Below are 18369 nucleotides of genomic sequence, written 5' to 3' on the forward strand. Positions count from 1 at the left end.
AAACGTCACAAATTGATATCTCGGAAGGGGATATGGCATATTATGGATCGGAACAATCTCTTATCGGAGCATCCCTGATCTGCTTATCAGACAAATAGCTTTAACCTTGGTAGCTAAGTTTAATGTCATCTTGCTGTTTAACATTTATATTTTCTCTCTTTCTGCCGACAGGACTGAAGGGTGTATTCCACCATGTGTATGAGACAAGTGGTGCATTGCGTCGTGTTAATGCTATGTCTGGTTCAAGAGAGCGATCTGTCCGAACATGTAGACATTCACCGTGCTCTGTCGTCACTGGCCGCTTCAACCACGACCGCCGCCGTGTTCGCAGCACGTGTCGAGTCAGCGGTTGAGTTGCCTGGTGGGCCATCCACATTTGAGATAGTTTCAGCGTCGTCGGTGGATGATCATCTCCATCGTCTGGAACCATCAACGCCAGTCCGCGAATCGATGAAGGATGTTATGAGAACCCCGCACCTGACAACGGGTACGGTCCTATCGCACGTAGCATTTGTGACCCCTTCGTCTCCTGTGTCCCTTCCTGAGGTTTTGATTTCAAGCACAGAATTCTTCGAAGCAACACTAACGTTGTATTCACATTCAAAATTGCACCCCCGCCGCACACTAGTAAATTCCAAAAGGAAATTTCGATCCGATCAAACTAAAACAGCGTCTGTTACCATAGAAACATCTTTGCTGCGCGACATCTCGACAAGTATTTCTACAAGTAATAATAAAAGTACTGATATTTCCATGCCAACCACGCATTGGACACCTGATAATTCTATGACTAGAAAGTTTGGTCCATATTCAAAAGAGTTTAGTTCCAGTAGCGGAGAACTTTTGGCCCCGTCAGCTACAAGAGGAAGTGATGGTCTACAAATAACACCGTCATTGTTAGGGTTTAAATCTAGCGGACTACTCGACCGAATTGACAAAAAAGGTGCAGATTTTGAAACTCATCGGCCTGAACTTCCAATGACAGCAGGAAGGAAGGAAGAGCGATTTGGTGTCTCACCCACAAAGCAATCGACTTTGGGGACTGCGAGCATGGCTTCAAAGCCAAGCACCATTTACAAACTGCCACCCGCTAGTTCAGGACAACCGTTTCATAATTCATACCGGGCGACTTTCCGACCGACGGAAAGCTTTCTGAGCACGGTTGATGATTCGAGCCGGTTCAAATCGAGCATTGAAGGACGACGCACCAGTGCCGTTGCCATGGAAACAATTTCACGTTCGGCTTACTTTTCAACGGGAATCGAAAATAACAATGCAATGGAAAACGGAGCTTTTTCGCTAACCAGAGGGAACACGTTATACCCTACGTCCTCATACATGATTCAGTCTACTGAAACTCAAATCAAATCTCTCAGACGGAAATCGAAATATTTATCTCAGACGGAAGAGGTTGCAACTGATACCCGATGGCCCCAAAATGACGCGATTTTGTTATCCCGGGCGACTCAAGCCATCGTCATGGAAACTGTCACACCGGAAGGTATAAATCACGTGACAGCCACGACAGTAGCACCTACGGTGTTCTTTTCAGGTATGTGATACCTCTGTGGCCATTGAATATTCAAAGTAGCAATATATCTTGTTTCAATCAAAGGCAGTATTGTTTATTGCCTTAAATTTATGGAGATGCTGTTTCCGTTTCTGCAATTTCAAATGAATACAAGGTTACTATCCAGGACAGCAACAGTTTCCATATTCAAGCTTTAGAGTATTCGGTAAGAGTCTGATGCAGTCAAAATTGAAATAGGAGTGTCAGCTTCATATGAATTCATTCTTAAGGTGTGCCAAGCAGTCTAGTTCTTATTGCTCGTCAACACATCTTTACAATTGTAATGTTACAGCACAAACATAGTGCAGATCGCTGCACTTTATCACTACAGTACAGATCGAATACCACTAGTGAGAAACGCCATCGGAATTATGTAAAACGACACAACTTTCCGATATATTTCGAACAAGGATTTTGCCTCAGGGGAAAACTGTAAACTTGTAACATGTTAAATTATCAGAGAGAGAGAGAGAGAGAGAGAGAGAGAGAGAGAGAGAGAGACAGACAGACAGACAGACAGACAGACAGACAGACAGACAGACAGACTGACAGACAGACAGACGCAGACAGACGGACAGGGACAGACATATAGACAGGCAGACATAGACATATACATTGACAGAGATATATAGAAATGAAGTAAAGAATTCGTTTTGTAAAATCTCATCAGTAATATGGGCCTCTTTACTGATTCGCCTATTATAAACAATGTCAGCGATAAAACGTTCGCTGCAAAATTTATCAGACTTGAACTTCAAGATGGCCACTGGTTCTCCTGAGAGATGACAATGATAATGGCGAAGTGGTACGCCCAGGCAGCGTATTAATGTTCTGTTATCATGCAGCTTTATTCTCCAACTCCATTAATTAATTTGACGTGTCACATGCACTTTGCAGTGGAATACTGAAATATTTATTGACGGCAACAAATCTTGAGCCGCTGGCTTGTTCGCTTTCGTGCTCAAAGCATCGATAAAATGATTATGTGGTCCATAAAATATAAATGAGTGTTGATATAATCCACGGATATTGAATACTTTGAATAGCCACAATTTGAACATATGTGCGACTGTTTATACCTGGGCAGGAAGAAATAAACTGGATTTCTTTAACTTCAGTATATACCAAAAAAGGGACGTCTAGTGCCTTACGGTTAGTTCTTACTGTGGTGATATTAACCAGTTAGATTTTATTGCATTACATTTGCCCTCATAAAAGCAGTTTTCGGATAAAGTAAGTAAAATCTTGAATCAAGCTTTGGGGTGTACTCGGCCTAGATAAGAGGGCGCTGCACCTAACACAGCAAATTTTGCTCAAAATCACTTTTTTGCAAATATTCATTCAATTTTTAATTAATTTGTAAACCAAACATTAAAATATTGGTTGGTTTCTTCTTTTTGCTTGCCCAGCAGTCGTAAGCTGCGTGATAAAAGTATTAATGTATGCAAATATATGCAAATCACCCGATTTCCTGGCTTCTCTTTTCTCCCAATATCAAGATTTATAAAGAATTTAACTCTAATCTGGCGGGGCCAAATTATCTGAAATGTTCATATTATATTCTTTAAATGCTATATAACAAAATGACTATTTCTTTTGGCAATAAAATCTTACATTTTGAATAAGAGGCATTTTAATGTTGTTAATCATGATTTTAATCACTTTTTTGAGTGTCAGTCTTCCAGCCCATGCCATTTTAGAATGAAGATAGATAATGCACGATAAAAAAGTCGTCTTTTTCTACATATACTCTTGTTTCAAGTGAAATATTACATTTCAAAAAATAGTTTCAAGTTTTTGACTTATTATAAATAAATTGTTATCATAAATACCAAATTTGAGGTTTTTTACCCCAAATATACACCCACTTCATCCTTCGAGTAAACTATTGCTACCATAGTAAACTTTATATTCTCTGCTTTCTGAAAATATATAGTATAAAAATATATAATATGAGGGGTTTTCCTTGTCATCTTAGATGAGAAATATTCGTTTTAAAAAAACTATTTTTGGCAACGCGCAACTCCACCTTAAGACTTATTGCATAACCTTTAACAAGGTTTCCTGAAGCATCCATATGGATGGGTGGAGCTTTCTATCTATCTAAGTGCCTGTCTGTCTGTCTTTCTTCTGTCTATATATCTAGCTATCTAGCTATCTAGCTATCTATCTTTCTATAGAGCTGTTTGTCTCTTTCACTATTTTCCGTCGATTCGTCTAACCTTCCACCTACAGCATACTTTTTTCAACTTTTCTGAACCAGCAATTCATCAAACTCGCCCTATGTTGTGTTATTGAACATTGCTGAGTACATTTTTTTATATCAAAGATTACATTCGCCATGGGGTTTCCTTTGCGGGAATATTAATTAGTGTTTTTATTTCAATGAGAGGCACCTGGTGTTTTTCTATCGGGTTGGTTTCTTATACTGAAACGACCTTTCAGGAGAGAGCGGGGGCAAACAGATTTGGCTTTATGTTTTGATGGTTTCGAACAAAAACCCACTCATTATATAAACTTAAACTGATCTGTCGTCGATTCCAACTCAGCCGAGCGGTCCACTATTGTTGTCTGTAATTAGAGTGCCCAGCTATCATTAAAGTTATTCTTTTCCTTATATTGGATGCTGTGATCTCCAAGCAAAGCACACAAAGTACACTTCACCCTTTTATTCGCTGAGAGAGAAACAAAAGTCAAACAAAAGAGAACAACCCATTTATTTAGATCCCTGAAGACCCTTCCTCATCTTTGGAAAATCAAGGACGGAATTCTATTCGCAACATAAAAAGATGACATAATGAAAGACGGGTGCCATCAAATATTTATGAATTAATTATACTGGATTTCACATTTCGCTCTCTTTGTGATGAGGGAATAGTTGTAGAAATATATCTTTTGGATTTATTTTCCATCTTTGTCGACGTTTCAGCTGTAAATCATGAAGCCTAGACAAGTGTTCTCCTTGCAGTCTTCGCAGTTGTCAAAGCAATATATTAGCGTGGAGAAAATACATGATTGCAGCCTCCGTGAGTGAATGAGCAACACTAACAATTTCAAGCCGGCTTCTTCATTGTAACAGAACTTACCGTCCATTAAAGCCCCAGTGCTGCTAAATTTCGATGATTTTTGCATTATTTTAATTTTATAAATCAATCGCAACTTCTTATCCTACTCCCCAAAGAATGTTGAAACACCCACTATTTAGCTTGTCAACTTACCGTCTATATGTGTAAAATGCATGAATATTGTTTACATTTGAATTCTAGTCCGGACCGAAGTCAGTTTTCAACAATAACAATGCACTTTACAACCATTGGGGCTGAGTTGACAAGCTGGATACTGTGTATATCAACATTCTTTGGGGAGAAGAACAAGGAATTATGGTTCACATTCAAAACAAAAATGGTGAAATCATCGTCAAAAGTTAGCAGCACTGGGGCTCTAAGTAAATTGGAGTAGTCGTTTCTGTAAACTTACGTAAGTTGTAGATATGCCCTGGATGTCTATGCTTATGGTCAATCCGGAAAAGGCGGTTAGAATTCGGGTTCTGCAAAGTCGATGATATATGTAGTCTGACCATATTGCCACTATCGCGTGAACAGATATTGTCAGTACGTTGAACTCATGGCATGAATTCATTCTTGCGTTAGAATGGTTAATCCATAAATAGATATAGATAGGCTCCTCATCAAGGAACCCTTTTCCCGCCACCGAAAGTCTTTCGTCTGAGACTTTTTGAAATGGCGGATAAATTACTGCGAAAGTCTTATATACAACAAGGGAAAAGGATCTACTTATTGTGAACGTGTTATATCATTGTCCTGTCTGAATGGCTTGATTAGGTCGAAGTATAATCTCCCTCTGCTAGACTCAACACCCTTGGCTTGCGAAGTTGGTGTTTTATGCGCTCCCAGAATAAGCTGACTTATACAACCGAGTCCTGTGATTCTTAGAAACAAATATTTGTTTCATGTTATTAGTTTCTTCAAATTATTTTCACTTAAATTTGACAAGGTGTACACGACTGATAAATTATTCAGGTAAGCTTATATTCTACAATTACAAAATACATGGAAAGTTGTCCTCGTACATAATATACGATCTCGTATCCTTCTGAATCACATGTAAATAATATAGCATCATACTCATACAAAACGAAATGGTATTTTAGAAATAACAAAGTCCTTTATTCCTTTATAAGTGAATAGCTTTCCTTAAGGGGAAAGCTGGTTCCAAAGTTTCCCAGCGCCATCGTTCAACAGTTATTTTAATGAATTAAATATCAGCAATGTAGCGAAAAGTATGTTGTTCAGCAAAAGTCTTCACGGGCAACACGTGCCGTTGTGAAAGACAATAGCTTATAACACGCATGCTACTTTATTACATGCCTCGATGTGAGTGCAAATCAGTGCATTGATTTGAATAGGAACATCCGGGAGTTAGCGGGCCGGTAAACGATGTACTGACCGGTTTCCATGGTTACCCGGTCCAGTGAAGCCCTTCGACGTAGTAGACGCTTAACGCTAGATGTAAAATATCCATGCGCGCACTTGAAAATGCCCTGCATGGAGCTAAATGTCATATAGCATTGACTATGGAGAGACACGTAATAAAAATATTATTGCCTGAATACATTGATTGATGTGCCCTCGCAACATCAGACTATTTGCCCTCCTGGCGTCGGGCAAATTGTCACCTGCTCTCGGGTACATAAACCCATGTATTCAGGCAATAATATACGATGTTAACATTTGCGTTGTGAATGAAGGACAATATTAACATTGTTTGTTATAAATGGGGCATATATGCATATATAAATTTACGAGAAACATGCCATACGTTCAGCAACTGCAGGAAAAAACTAAAAGTCAAAGATTTATAAAACAGTCTCTCATGAAGCTGCTACTTCAAAATACCCAACAGATTTGCCGATGTACTGCTAATGTTAGCAAGAGTATTTGTTTCTTTGCACTATCTATTTGTTTGACAACTTTGACGTGCCGTCTTCGGTTCAAAATGATAAAGCATCTCGTGAACAAGCTGGCGTTAACTAACTTTTTGTATACAAAAGTGAATTCATTTTCTCTGTTACCTGATAAAAAAGAAGTTTAGGAGCGACATCAATTACTCTAATTGGCCCTTTCCTTCTTACGTCATTGGTAAATTTCTCAACGATTAAGCACTGTTCCATTTTGTTACACTGAATACGTGGTATGTATTACTACGCACGATATCATTGATGAGAAGTGTGCAAACATAGCAAACGTGACACTCTGTCGCATGGCGGTATCCTAAACCTAAGAGTGCAATCTAATCAATAAGCCAACCGAACACATCGTCTACCAACGTCTCTTATTTTGTTTCCGCTTTGATCAACAGCACTAACAACTTCTTTCACAAATCTTTTAGTGATCTAAATACTCCAAGGCACGTGATCACCGAGAATTCACTTATATATAGCTAGATCATTGCAGGCGGGAAATTTTAACTTGGAAGAAATTACAACAGAATTTGTCTCGGCTTTATTTATTTATTATATTTTCTATTAGATGGTCGTCAAATGTATGTCATTTGCAGGTAAAATTTATCCCAATTGACTTCAATTTACGTTATTTTCTACAGCTTGGGGCTGCAGTATTTTAGTTTGAAAATGTAGTGCAATATTCAATATGTAATAGTTCGCGGTAGGTGTAGTTCAATATAAATCCATTATTGTAAAATCCTCACGTTCAGCTGCTCAAGTTTTTGACGGTTTATCCTATGTGCACAAAATTTTCATGTGGATTGGCACTGTATATAAATCAGTACTTAGTTGTCAACGCTGTCAGAAACTTTCAGTGATGCAAAGTTGCCAGACGATAATCGTTTACGTAAAGTTTTCGGAAGCATTTTCATGACCCCCGACATGACCTCATATCCTGGTAATTTTACATTTAGCAGAAATAGCATCAAAACCAAATACATTTTGTGAGAAAAATACATTTTTTTTTCAAATAAAAATCGCAACAGTGGTATTTTATTTTTTCTGTTACTATGAGTTCAATTGAAATAGGGAGTGAACAAATGAAACTGTCTGGATGTTATAAGTGAAGCGGAAATCAAGAAAATGGACAATTTCAGAGAAATTTGATACTCATAGAATGAAAAATGGGTAGTTTGTTTTTGCGATAACTTTTTTGTATTTCCGCAATGAACTTTCAAAACTATCAAAAGCGTTCTTTCGCAGCTCATTTCCGTTGCAACCGAATTCCAGAATGCCGACGTGATTGGTTTTATTGTATTTCAGCGTGATCTGAGATTTGTTCATATATCATTTCCGGGATTTCTGCATTGGAAACAGTGAATTTAATATATTACTTAATCTTGTCGGTAAAAGCACTAACAAAGGATATTTTTCGTTTTTTAAGATCAATCTTTGTCAAATCAAATGAATTTTTCATCAATTTTCGTCCTCCGGTTGTGTAAGTTTTGTTCTGTTTTTCGATCTTCTTGTTTGAGTATGACACCTTTATTCTCCAACAAAGGAAGTTTTCTACTTTGCTACAATTATTTTAACAAAAAGTTGTAAGATTTTTAAGAACGCGTCGGGGACTATAGGCAGAGGTTGGACATCTGTGTCCTTATTTATAATGATGTCTGTCACCCATTTTTGCAAAAAAAACGTGCTTTTAGTCTGGAAATTAAAAATTGTCAGTATTTGATTGATCACATGCCTTGAGTTTGGGATGAATTGACTGCGATAACACATCTCACCACCAATCCATCAAGTCCAATTGAAACGCTTTTAGTTTGAAAATGTGAAGAGATTATTAAGAATTATTTCTGCCAGTCGCTCTACGTGCGTGACTGTACGGTTTGGACAAACAGAACGTGCAGAGCATGCTGGGAGCGTTATGTTCTGGACAGTTACCGCCTTGTTAATAATGCATGTGTTGCTATAGCATGCTACTGGCTGAATATCACGGGCTGCTGCCAGGGACCTGTGAGAGCTGCGAAGTCATTTTACATGGCCTTAGTATGAACATGGTTTCTCAACACGTACGTATGACAGAACGCGCCTCAGGGTCAAGTTTTTGGACTCTTAACCCTTTCACCACCATGGTTTGTCCCAAATCCATTGTTTTCTATGGTAAAGTTGGACCTCTATGCAGGAAACTGGGGGTGAAAGGGTTAAACTCACAATTGTCTCTCGTAAGAACCGATATGTGTTATTCTTTCAACGAAATTAACATGCGCACAGTTTAATCTAAGAGATCAGTAAATTTGAAGAAACATATTTCCGTAACCATGGCAATATAATCGTGAATCGGAGACCCAAGACTTTCACTTTTGCATGCCAAAGGCAATACTTTTAAGTTTTCAAATGCATAATATCAGCAAAGGGTAGCACATTTCGATTTCCAGGTGTGTAGAAACCTAAAGAGGCGCATTTATTATTCCCATTTGCGCTTTTAGCATTTCCGTTCCCTGTAATTATGTATGGAAACCGTTCGAACATGAAATTGCCGCAGCGATGCGGCTCCATTTTCTGAAGGGTATAACGGTATCTCTTATCTTTAAACATTTGCTTTTGAAGTCTTAGACACACAGTCGCCTCGAGTCACTTGGGGGCTTGGCTCTCCATATGTATGACGATCAGTTGGTTTTCGATTAAATTCCGTTTACATATTCGGTTCGACGTCCTTGCTGCGTATCTAACTTTAATTCTAAAGTGAAGGTCTATCGATATTGCGATCTGTCTGTTGGAAAATATCATGCCAAACATAAAACGTCGTGACTGCTGTAATTGATGATCCAGACTCTCGTCGAAGAGTTTTTTTTATCTCGGTTTTTACCTTACAACGACAACAGTAGCAAATGATTGGGTGCGTGAGTGTGTGTTGATTATTGTTTGCCGTGCTACACCAGTAAGATGGATTCGACACCTGTCAGAACAGAAATCGATTGTAAATACATCAGAAACGATTGCCTATAGCTATCGTTTTTGTTATTAATTTATCCCTTTTAAATGAACTGTCGGTAGGATTCACAGACTGCTCTAAATCTTGCAGCTGCACGATGGTGGGTGGGAAGTGTGATGAAGTAGTTGCAAAAGAAGACCCTCCTGTACCTGGTTATCTCATGCCTGTCTGTCTGTCTGTCTGTCTGGTTATCAACTGTCTCTGTCGCTCTCTGCACTTTTATTCGCCTCTCATTTTCTTTCTGTAACTGTCTGTCGGTCGGTCTGTCTGTCTGTCGGTCTGTCTGTCTATCTGTCTGCCTCTCTGTATGTTTATCTGTCTCTCTTTGTCTGTCTGTCTCTGTCACTCTGCCTGTCTCTCTGTTTGTCTATGTCTGTCCGTCCCTGTTCGTCTGTCTGTCTGTCTGTCTGTCTGGCTGTCTGGCTGTCTGTCTGTGTGTGTCTGTCTGTCTGTCTGTCTGTCTGTCTGTCTGTCTGTCTGTCTCTCTCTCTCTCTCTCTCTCTCTCTCTCTCTCTCTCTCTCTCTCTCTCTCTCTCTCTCTCTCTCTCTCTCTCTCTCTCTCTCTCTCTCTCTCTCTCTTTCTCACACACACACAAACACACACACACAAAAATAGCTGTTTTTGTCCTTGTCACGTTTATTTACCGCTCTGGCTCTGTTTATCTCAAGAAAATAGCTTATCCTAGCGAATACAGACATAATTTGAGAGATCTTTCTCTGTTTATATGGCGACTGCTTCGTTTGTTCTTCGCCTCAATTAACGGGCAAGGAAGTGGCCATCAAGCGTGCCGTCTTTTGAATACCGAATTTCATCAATGCAGAGAGCCCTGTATTAATTTAAGTCACCGGGTCGCCGAAGCCGGATACATTTGAATTGATCGAGGCGCTCTTATTGAAAAAATCAATTTCTGCAAAACGTGATTACTTGTAATGACGCTCAAAAATAAATAATTCAGAGATAGGCGACCAAAATTGGACAGACGGAATTCTACGTTTAAAGCGACATGAAGCAGAATGAAAGGGCGATTAAATCTGACCGAAGTTCATGAGGTCATGGCTACAGTCTATTCATTGCAGTGGAGCAAAAACTAATAAAATATCAACAGGAACAAATATAATGGTTTTCAAAAACGTTGAATATCTCACCGGTGAGTGACCGCAGCTGATTGAAAATATGTCAATGTGCATCAATGATTTGATCACGTTCGAGTCGCTTAAACAGTGATTTGCGGATCGTTTTCAAACAATAATTACAAGAATAAATCTAGCTGCTGGAATCATAATAAATGAATAAATAAATAAACAAATAAATAAATAAATAATAAGTAGATGAATGGACGAATGAATGGATAAATGAGTAAATAAATAAATAATAGTTAAATAAAGTAATAAGAAAATAAATTGAAAGCAATTATTGTAAGTTGTCGGTAGGAATTCTTTATTGCCGTGTTGCATACACTACCTGTTCTCTCTGTCTTAACTCTATTAGCAGTGACAGATAGATAGATAGATAGATACATGCATGCATACATACATGCATACCAACATACATACATACACATACATACATACATACATACATACATACATACATACATACACACACACACACACACACACACACACACACATACATACATACATACATACATACATACATACATACATACATACATACATACATACATACATACATACATACATACATACATACATACATACATACATACATACATACATACATACATACATACATACATACATACATACATACATACATACATACATACATATCCTTGTTTGAAGATCGAAATATTATTGTATATCCCTTATTCATCAGTGCACATTTGAATTGCAATCCTACGAAAAGTCTCTTATCTAATGTGACCGAGTTTACAGGACTGTACGTGTATCTTTAGTATTCTAATACAACTTCATGCTTGAATTTTTAAAAGCACGTAATGCTTATCGACGTTTTCCATGTTCAAAATTCTTCATAAGGATGCAGTCGTCATTTCTATCTTTGACTCGCGACAATCTTCGAATTGAATTGGCGAGATTAACTTAAAGTATGTGTGAGGCTATCTATAAAATACGAAAGGTTCAGATGCAAAGTGCAGAAACTCACGCTGTATGTATGTATGTATGTATGTATGTATGTATGTATGTATGTATGTATGTATGTATGTATGTATGTATGTATGTATGTATGTATGTATGTATGTATGTATGTATCTATGTATCTATGAATCTATGTATAATGTATCTATGTATGTTTGCATCTATAATTCTGTGTATAATCTATATTTCTATAAATCTATACATCTATTTATCTATTTATGTACGTATGCATTAGTATACCAATTCACGTGTTCGACGATTTGTTCACATCTCTACATTAACATATCTGTATTTTTATCTTTCAGGTTTAGATTTTCGAGACATGGTTGTGATATACATCGTCTCAGCGATGGTCGGCTCCTGTTTTTTCGTTGCCTTATTGCTCCGAATTTAGTGAGTATTTAGAAAAAATATATTTCAGTAGTCACAAAGTATATTTCTGTATTCACAAGGAAACCACGATACGTATGATCACTGGAAAGGCACTTCGATTTTGTTCGTGTTGATGTTTGTCAGATCTATAAGCTTCCTGTTGCAAGTCGATGGCGTATTTGGAAGACGTGAGGTTCCATCTGTGTCGAAATTTGTATATACGCACGATGAGAAAAGGTGTCTGCACTCACAGGCTTTGGTTCGGAGCAGCTGCAGACAATTTGGTGGAATCCCCGTGTATTGGTGAACTTTTTGTCCTCAGATTCATTTTGAATCGTGATTCCACAGGGCGTGGACCAAGTATTCAACATTATGGCTTAGTCCCTTCGGCGGCTTCAAACTGAAAGGAATAACAAGAGGATTAAGTCTAGGACGAGTAACTAGTTAAGGTGTGCGTGGGTGTTTTTAATTTTGCAGCCAGAAGCACAGTCACTGTTCAACCTTTACTTCAGCTTAGCGTGATGTTCCCGTACAATTTGTCTGTTGCCTTTCCAAAAGCAGACTTGCCTGCCTTGGGAGTTTCTTTGTAATCGTGTTATTAGGATACATGTGCTATGATAATGCTATTTACCTCGACTTCGTGTCAACTACGTTAAATTTTAGCCTGAGGTTAAGATCACGTAATTTCTTCTTTCCCACGTTTAATCTGTAAAATAATGGAAGAGTAATCTCTTAAACATTAATAATGCATCATACCTTTTCTTCTCGTAGGCTTTCGAATTATATTTGCTCTGTCTGTTGACAGAATTTAAGAAGAAAAATATTTTAAAATATTTTAACTCTTTGAAAAAGCTGCAAAATTGACTGTTGACTCTAAGCGATACCATCTAGTCTACATTCTAGCCTTTTTTTTTAAGTAAGGGCGTCTGTGCAGTGTATAGTGTATGGCAATGTTATAATCATGATTTGCAAGCATTTGGAGAGAACTAGACAGTGATTTTAAAGCACTTTAGATATTATGCGCCTCAAAATTGAAAGGTTTAATCTTTTTATCAACTTTCCGAAAGGCATGTCTTAACCTCTCCCACTCGAAATAAAGAATATAATTAAGGGGTCACCGTGGAAATTTTAGTATGAAAGAAACAAATTTTCCAAAATTCGCCAACGCTTGAAATTAAAAATGGCCGCTATCTCTGCGTAAACTCAATGCGGAAAATAGAATGTTTTATTTTCATAACTAAGATGGTGAAAGTTTTGTTTACTCAATGAGATTAAATTTGAGACCCCCAAATGGTAGACCAAAAAAAGATTGTAAAAGTTTGAAAGTCAGAAAATCCGTCTCCAAGGCGCATTCTACCTCAACGACCACAGGGTCAGGAATACCCTCGTTGTTTTTATCGCTAGCGCTTGAACACGTTTCCGTGATGCCCCTCGCAGTCACGATTTCGACCTGCAATTTAGGTTATGACGCACGACCAGTTACAAGAGGGACAAACAACAAAGTATAAGATTTCTGAACAAAGTGCATAACAGGTAAACGATGTCTTGCTCATGATAGCATCGTTGTCTAACAAATAAATTGAACTTGGATTGTTGAACCTCGGTAAAAATAAATGCATGCATTGGTGGCGTTTGCTTTCAAAATATTTCCAAATTCGAAGGGCTTGAGCTTTCATAATAAGCGATGCCTTACGTATGTCTGATTGAGAAATTACATTAGCACTACTGATTGTCAATCTTATTAGAGACAGGTAAATTTAATTTATCACGAGAGTTGCAAATTACTTCAGTTTTATTTTGTTGTCCTTAAAGAATTATCATCTCCTCCCTTCTCTTTCCCGGTTTCTTTTCATTCCCCTCGACGTCTAATCAACCAAATGGACTCATCTCCCGCTCTTTCTCTGCTTTTTCACATGTTTCCACAGCAACAGGGTGAAAAAGAATCGAAGACGAAAAACCATCGAGAAGCGGAACCAACAGAGAGAGTCCGCTAAGGTAATGAGGAAGCCTCGTCCGTTACTTACAAGAGGGGCACCCTCGTTCGAGAACTCCACTTCTCATACGTAGATGAAGGGTAGATTCTGTGCTTGAGCTTGCATATGTTTACCTGTGTGTTTTCGCTTGAAATGAGTGAGTCACACTTTGAGTAAGTCAAAGTACAGTTGCAGATAATGCAAGATGATTTAAAGTGTTATTCAGACGAACCGTTTCCATGGCAACATACAAGGACACAGCAGCTTAGCTGACTCACAACCAAGGTTGATTTGAGTAAAATGAGACAGAGTGACACTGAACTAACGTCCACGCATCGACTCACATGTATTCTTATCAGAATTTTATACCAAAAATAGCTAATCTTAATAAGGCCCAGTGAAAAAAAGGGTGTCTTTCAGGTAGCCAGACCGACGCTTGAAAAAAACCCGCCGACCATTGACAAGTTTTCGCATTTTCTAACAATTTCAGAAATTCCCTAAAATTTACCGTACCTCATAGGTCTCAGAAAACAAAAAGGAAGGTAAAATAAATTCCTTTCAACCTACCTACCTACCTACCTACCTGCCTACCTACCTACCCGAGGTGTGTTATTAGAAACACACATTTTTATTTTGCCTAGGTTTTCTTGAAGATTTCCCTTATTTTACGGTCACGTAATATCTCGTAATATCTTACAAACGAGAAGCTGAACGAGAGTAGTATACTGTGATACGCCGAATCAAATCGTATATAGCAGACAGCACTTCCTCTGGTGTTCCATGGACGAGTAGTCTGTCTCTATTGTCTACAAGTGTGCCGATTCACGACTTTCATATCCGGAAATAAAGTTAGGCGTAAAATAATCAGCATCAGTTGATTTCCCGATGGATATACAGCTATCGAAAGAGAAAATTTTATTGCCTCTATCGCCACAAACAGTGACGTCATCGCTACCTAAATTATCATCGGTCGGGAGTCATGTTTTGAGAAATGTTTCCCGATGGATTTAGCGCAAAATTATACGAAATGAAACATAAATCTACAAAAACAATCCATCGACAACAACGTAAAAGCTTTCAGGGTAAACATCCTTTCTGTCATGCTCGGAAGGTTTCAGCGAGTTGTCAGAACGCATTGTTGTATTCTGAAATATTCTGACCTTCGTTGAAATTGTATCCAGAGCGAGTTGCATCTACAGATCTCCAGGAAATTACACTAACGCTATATGAAGGGCGTCAAAATTAACGTGAAAACATAATTTTATTGCTCGATTTTTCCTTAAAATGATAGTATGGGCTGTGGAAATGCTTCACGACAAAAACGTATGTCTTCCCGCACATCATGGACGGTGTACATAGTATTGAATTTCCAATGTTTATCAGCGTAAAAGAGGACCAATTACTGGCTTTGTTGATCAAATAATTTGACCCTTGAAGTGTGACATCAATGGCTTTTATTTCTGCAAAATATTCGATGATTATTACCTGCGACTAATGATGAACGTATATAGATCATTGCTCGCGCGCTGTAAAGACGACAGAACACCAGGCACTAGCACGAACGTTCGTAACCATCGGGGTTAGTTTCGCACCTACAAGTTAGGGCTATCCGGCAAAACAGTTTGTGGGAGAAAAGAATTCAATAGCGGCTTCTGCTGGCATAGTGGGCAATTTCTATCCTATTAACGGACGACGGAAGGGCGGACGGGCAAATGGCTTATTTCTGTAAGCGATAATTCTTGTTTTGGAAAGTTCAGTTGGTGACGGGAGGTAGGATTCTGCCGTCACGGTTTTTAGGGTAGCAAGTACAAGTAGAAGACGAGAGTCGAGAGCATTGGTACCTGGAGGTGTGGTTGGTTTAGAGTTGTACTATTTGGAAGAAGGGATATACACATATGTTGAACTGGCATTATTTCGGATCGTAGCTAGTTTTGTTCATGATACCTAAGCTTCATCTGCTCACACACGCCTGCCAATTGGTTGTGCCTTATAGAAGTCTGACTTTGTCGCCAGTAGAACCAACGTAACGGCAAAGCACATCGGCGTACGAGGACCCTAATTGACACAGATCTAAGTAAATGAAAACCCCTTCACCCATTTTTGTTGATTCAATCGTCGCCAGTTACGTTTTAGCATATCCTCGTTTATAATAAACAGTAAACATAACAGCATTTGTCATACTTTAAACAATATTTAGAGTGTTTTGATAGCAACGACTTTCTTGCGGTAATATATATACTATGGCAGAACAATCGAAAGCACAATGTGGTAGGCAAAATTTTGCGCAGCTCTGTGGCAGCTAAACGTCAGACACAATGCAACCATACTTGTGCAATTTCAGGGACATTCTTGAACTTCATTTTGTAACGGTTTAAAAAACGATCTTGAAATGACCAGGAAACGTAGCTAACGCCTTTCCTTTAATGAAACACAGATTAACAAAAATTACAATGTTGTCTGTGAGATTCTCCAGTGAGTTGTTAGTGTCTAAGGGCGTCCTCTCATTACAAACAGCTTTAATGGCGATCTCGTTAACTTGTTTATAAACTGGAAATTGGATATAGCTTACTTTGTTCCATAGGTATTACCAATTAGATCAGTGAATTTGGGATTCAGACGCCCAGTGTGGAGTTTATTTATAATAATTGTTCACCGACCAAAATTTCCAAATTGCCTCATTAGAGCAATGGTACGTACGGTGAAGGCCATCAGCAAGATATGTACAAGCACAGAGAAAATTGTAAATATCCGTTTATTTTACAATGCTCCATAGCAAAACTAATCTCGTTATTAGCGACTCATGCCACTGGAATACAAAATGGCGAACTTCCTTAAGCCCTGAGCCGATTTATCTAGATATAATATCACTCGCGGCGTCGAGTGTCCGCCATTCAATCTCTGTCTAAAAATTTACTTTGCCAAGACACAGTCACTTCAGTACGATGGCTTCTCTAAATCGGCCATATGTATTTCAGCCTAGTCGAAATTAATTTTGCAGTGCCTGTAATGAAGAAACATGCAATAATAAGAAGTAATCATATCAGGTTATCATAGACAGGATATATGCTCGGGTTTCACTAATCAAATCTCATAACTTGACATACATCAGTGGCGCAAAAGGAAACTCAAACACATACAATATGTATGCGCATATAGCAGTGACGGAAGTGCGACTATAGGAGAGTTTACATGATGAAGAAAGTGGTATTCCCCCGTGTTCGACTGTGTTCAACCATCGACACTCGAGAATATACAAGCCTTGAAGTGTCTAGATGGTTCATCGAACGCATCTGAAATGCAGAACACTGTAACACAAGAAGAGGTTACAAGCTAGGTTGCTGGCAGGCGAATGTTCATCATGCCATGTAAGCTGGCAATGGCCAGGGGCTGGTGGACAATTTACAAGCTTAGCCTCGCCAAGCCAAGTTTTTGATAAGTCGCATACTCGAGCAATGTAACCGGAATTTGCATACACTGCCTCCGTACGTATTCCCTTCTATTTATGGATATCTGCGCATGCAAGCACAGTGAATATCTGCGCATGCAAGCTCAGTGAAAGTGGCCGCGCAGCTGTGACCTTCTCGCAGACGATCATATTCGTTGAATGTAGTTAGGTGCCTTTTTGTTCGCGCTTATTGTCAGAAACATCATTAATAAAACCACAATTTCCCCGTTATCAGGTTTTTTTTAACCTTCATGTTTGAGCTTCTTTTTAGTGCCATCGCATTACTCTGATATTCTCCGCTTAAATTGTTCATAACTACGTACAGATGCACATAAATTTTAGTGACAGGTGATCAAATATGGCGGCCGGGCGGCCGATATGTAACAAAACATTTCATGTTTAACAGTGCTGTCAATACAAAGACAAAACCAACTTAGAGGGCCAGTAGCTGTAACTTTTTAATGATTTTTTTCTCCGTTATTTTAGTTTCGTACGTCCACTCTTCTTGTACTCAAAGCATATTGAACGCCAACTATTTATGTCGTCACCACAGCATCTGTACATGTAAAATGCACTGTTATTGTTTACATTTGAATTCTGGTCCGGACTAGAATTTATTTGTCAACAATATCAATGCAGTTTACATATGTATAGGCTGAGTTGACAAGCTGAATACTGTTCATGTCACAGAAACGGCAAAACAAAACATTGTCATAAAAAGTTACAGCTACTGGTGACAAGAAAACGGACAGATGTGAGTCGTATATCTTTTCTCCGTACACACACCCCAACACACAACCAGTCACTTCGGCCCCGTCAGGCAATGAATATACTCAAACATTGTGTGACTCACACCATCACACTGACAATACATTTGGTCGAGTCAGGGGGCGAGTCCGACACAAATCAAATTACTGTCTCTACGCT

General features: G+C 38.6%; 1 protein-coding gene across 1 annotated transcript in view; it reads left to right on the plus strand.

Moving 5' to 3' along the window:
• LOC139137596 (uncharacterized) overlaps positions 1-18369 on the plus strand; it is a 60632-nt gene that overhangs the window by 37684 nt on the left and 4579 nt on the right. Inside the window, exons 3-5 of the mRNA XM_070705785.1 lie at positions 172-1552; positions 11958-12045; positions 13950-14019. Of these exons, the coding sequence (XP_070561886.1) occupies positions 193-1552; positions 11958-12045; positions 13950-14019 (1518 nt within the window). The 5' untranslated portion in view covers positions 172-192. The remainder of the gene's footprint in view (positions 1-171; positions 1553-11957; positions 12046-13949; positions 14020-18369) is intronic.

This window comes from Ptychodera flava, chromosome 7 (genome assembly GCF_041260155.1).
Source record: "Ptychodera flava strain L36383 chromosome 7, AS_Pfla_20210202, whole genome shotgun sequence".
Lineage (NCBI taxonomy): Eukaryota > Metazoa > Hemichordata > Enteropneusta > Ptychoderidae > Ptychodera > Ptychodera flava.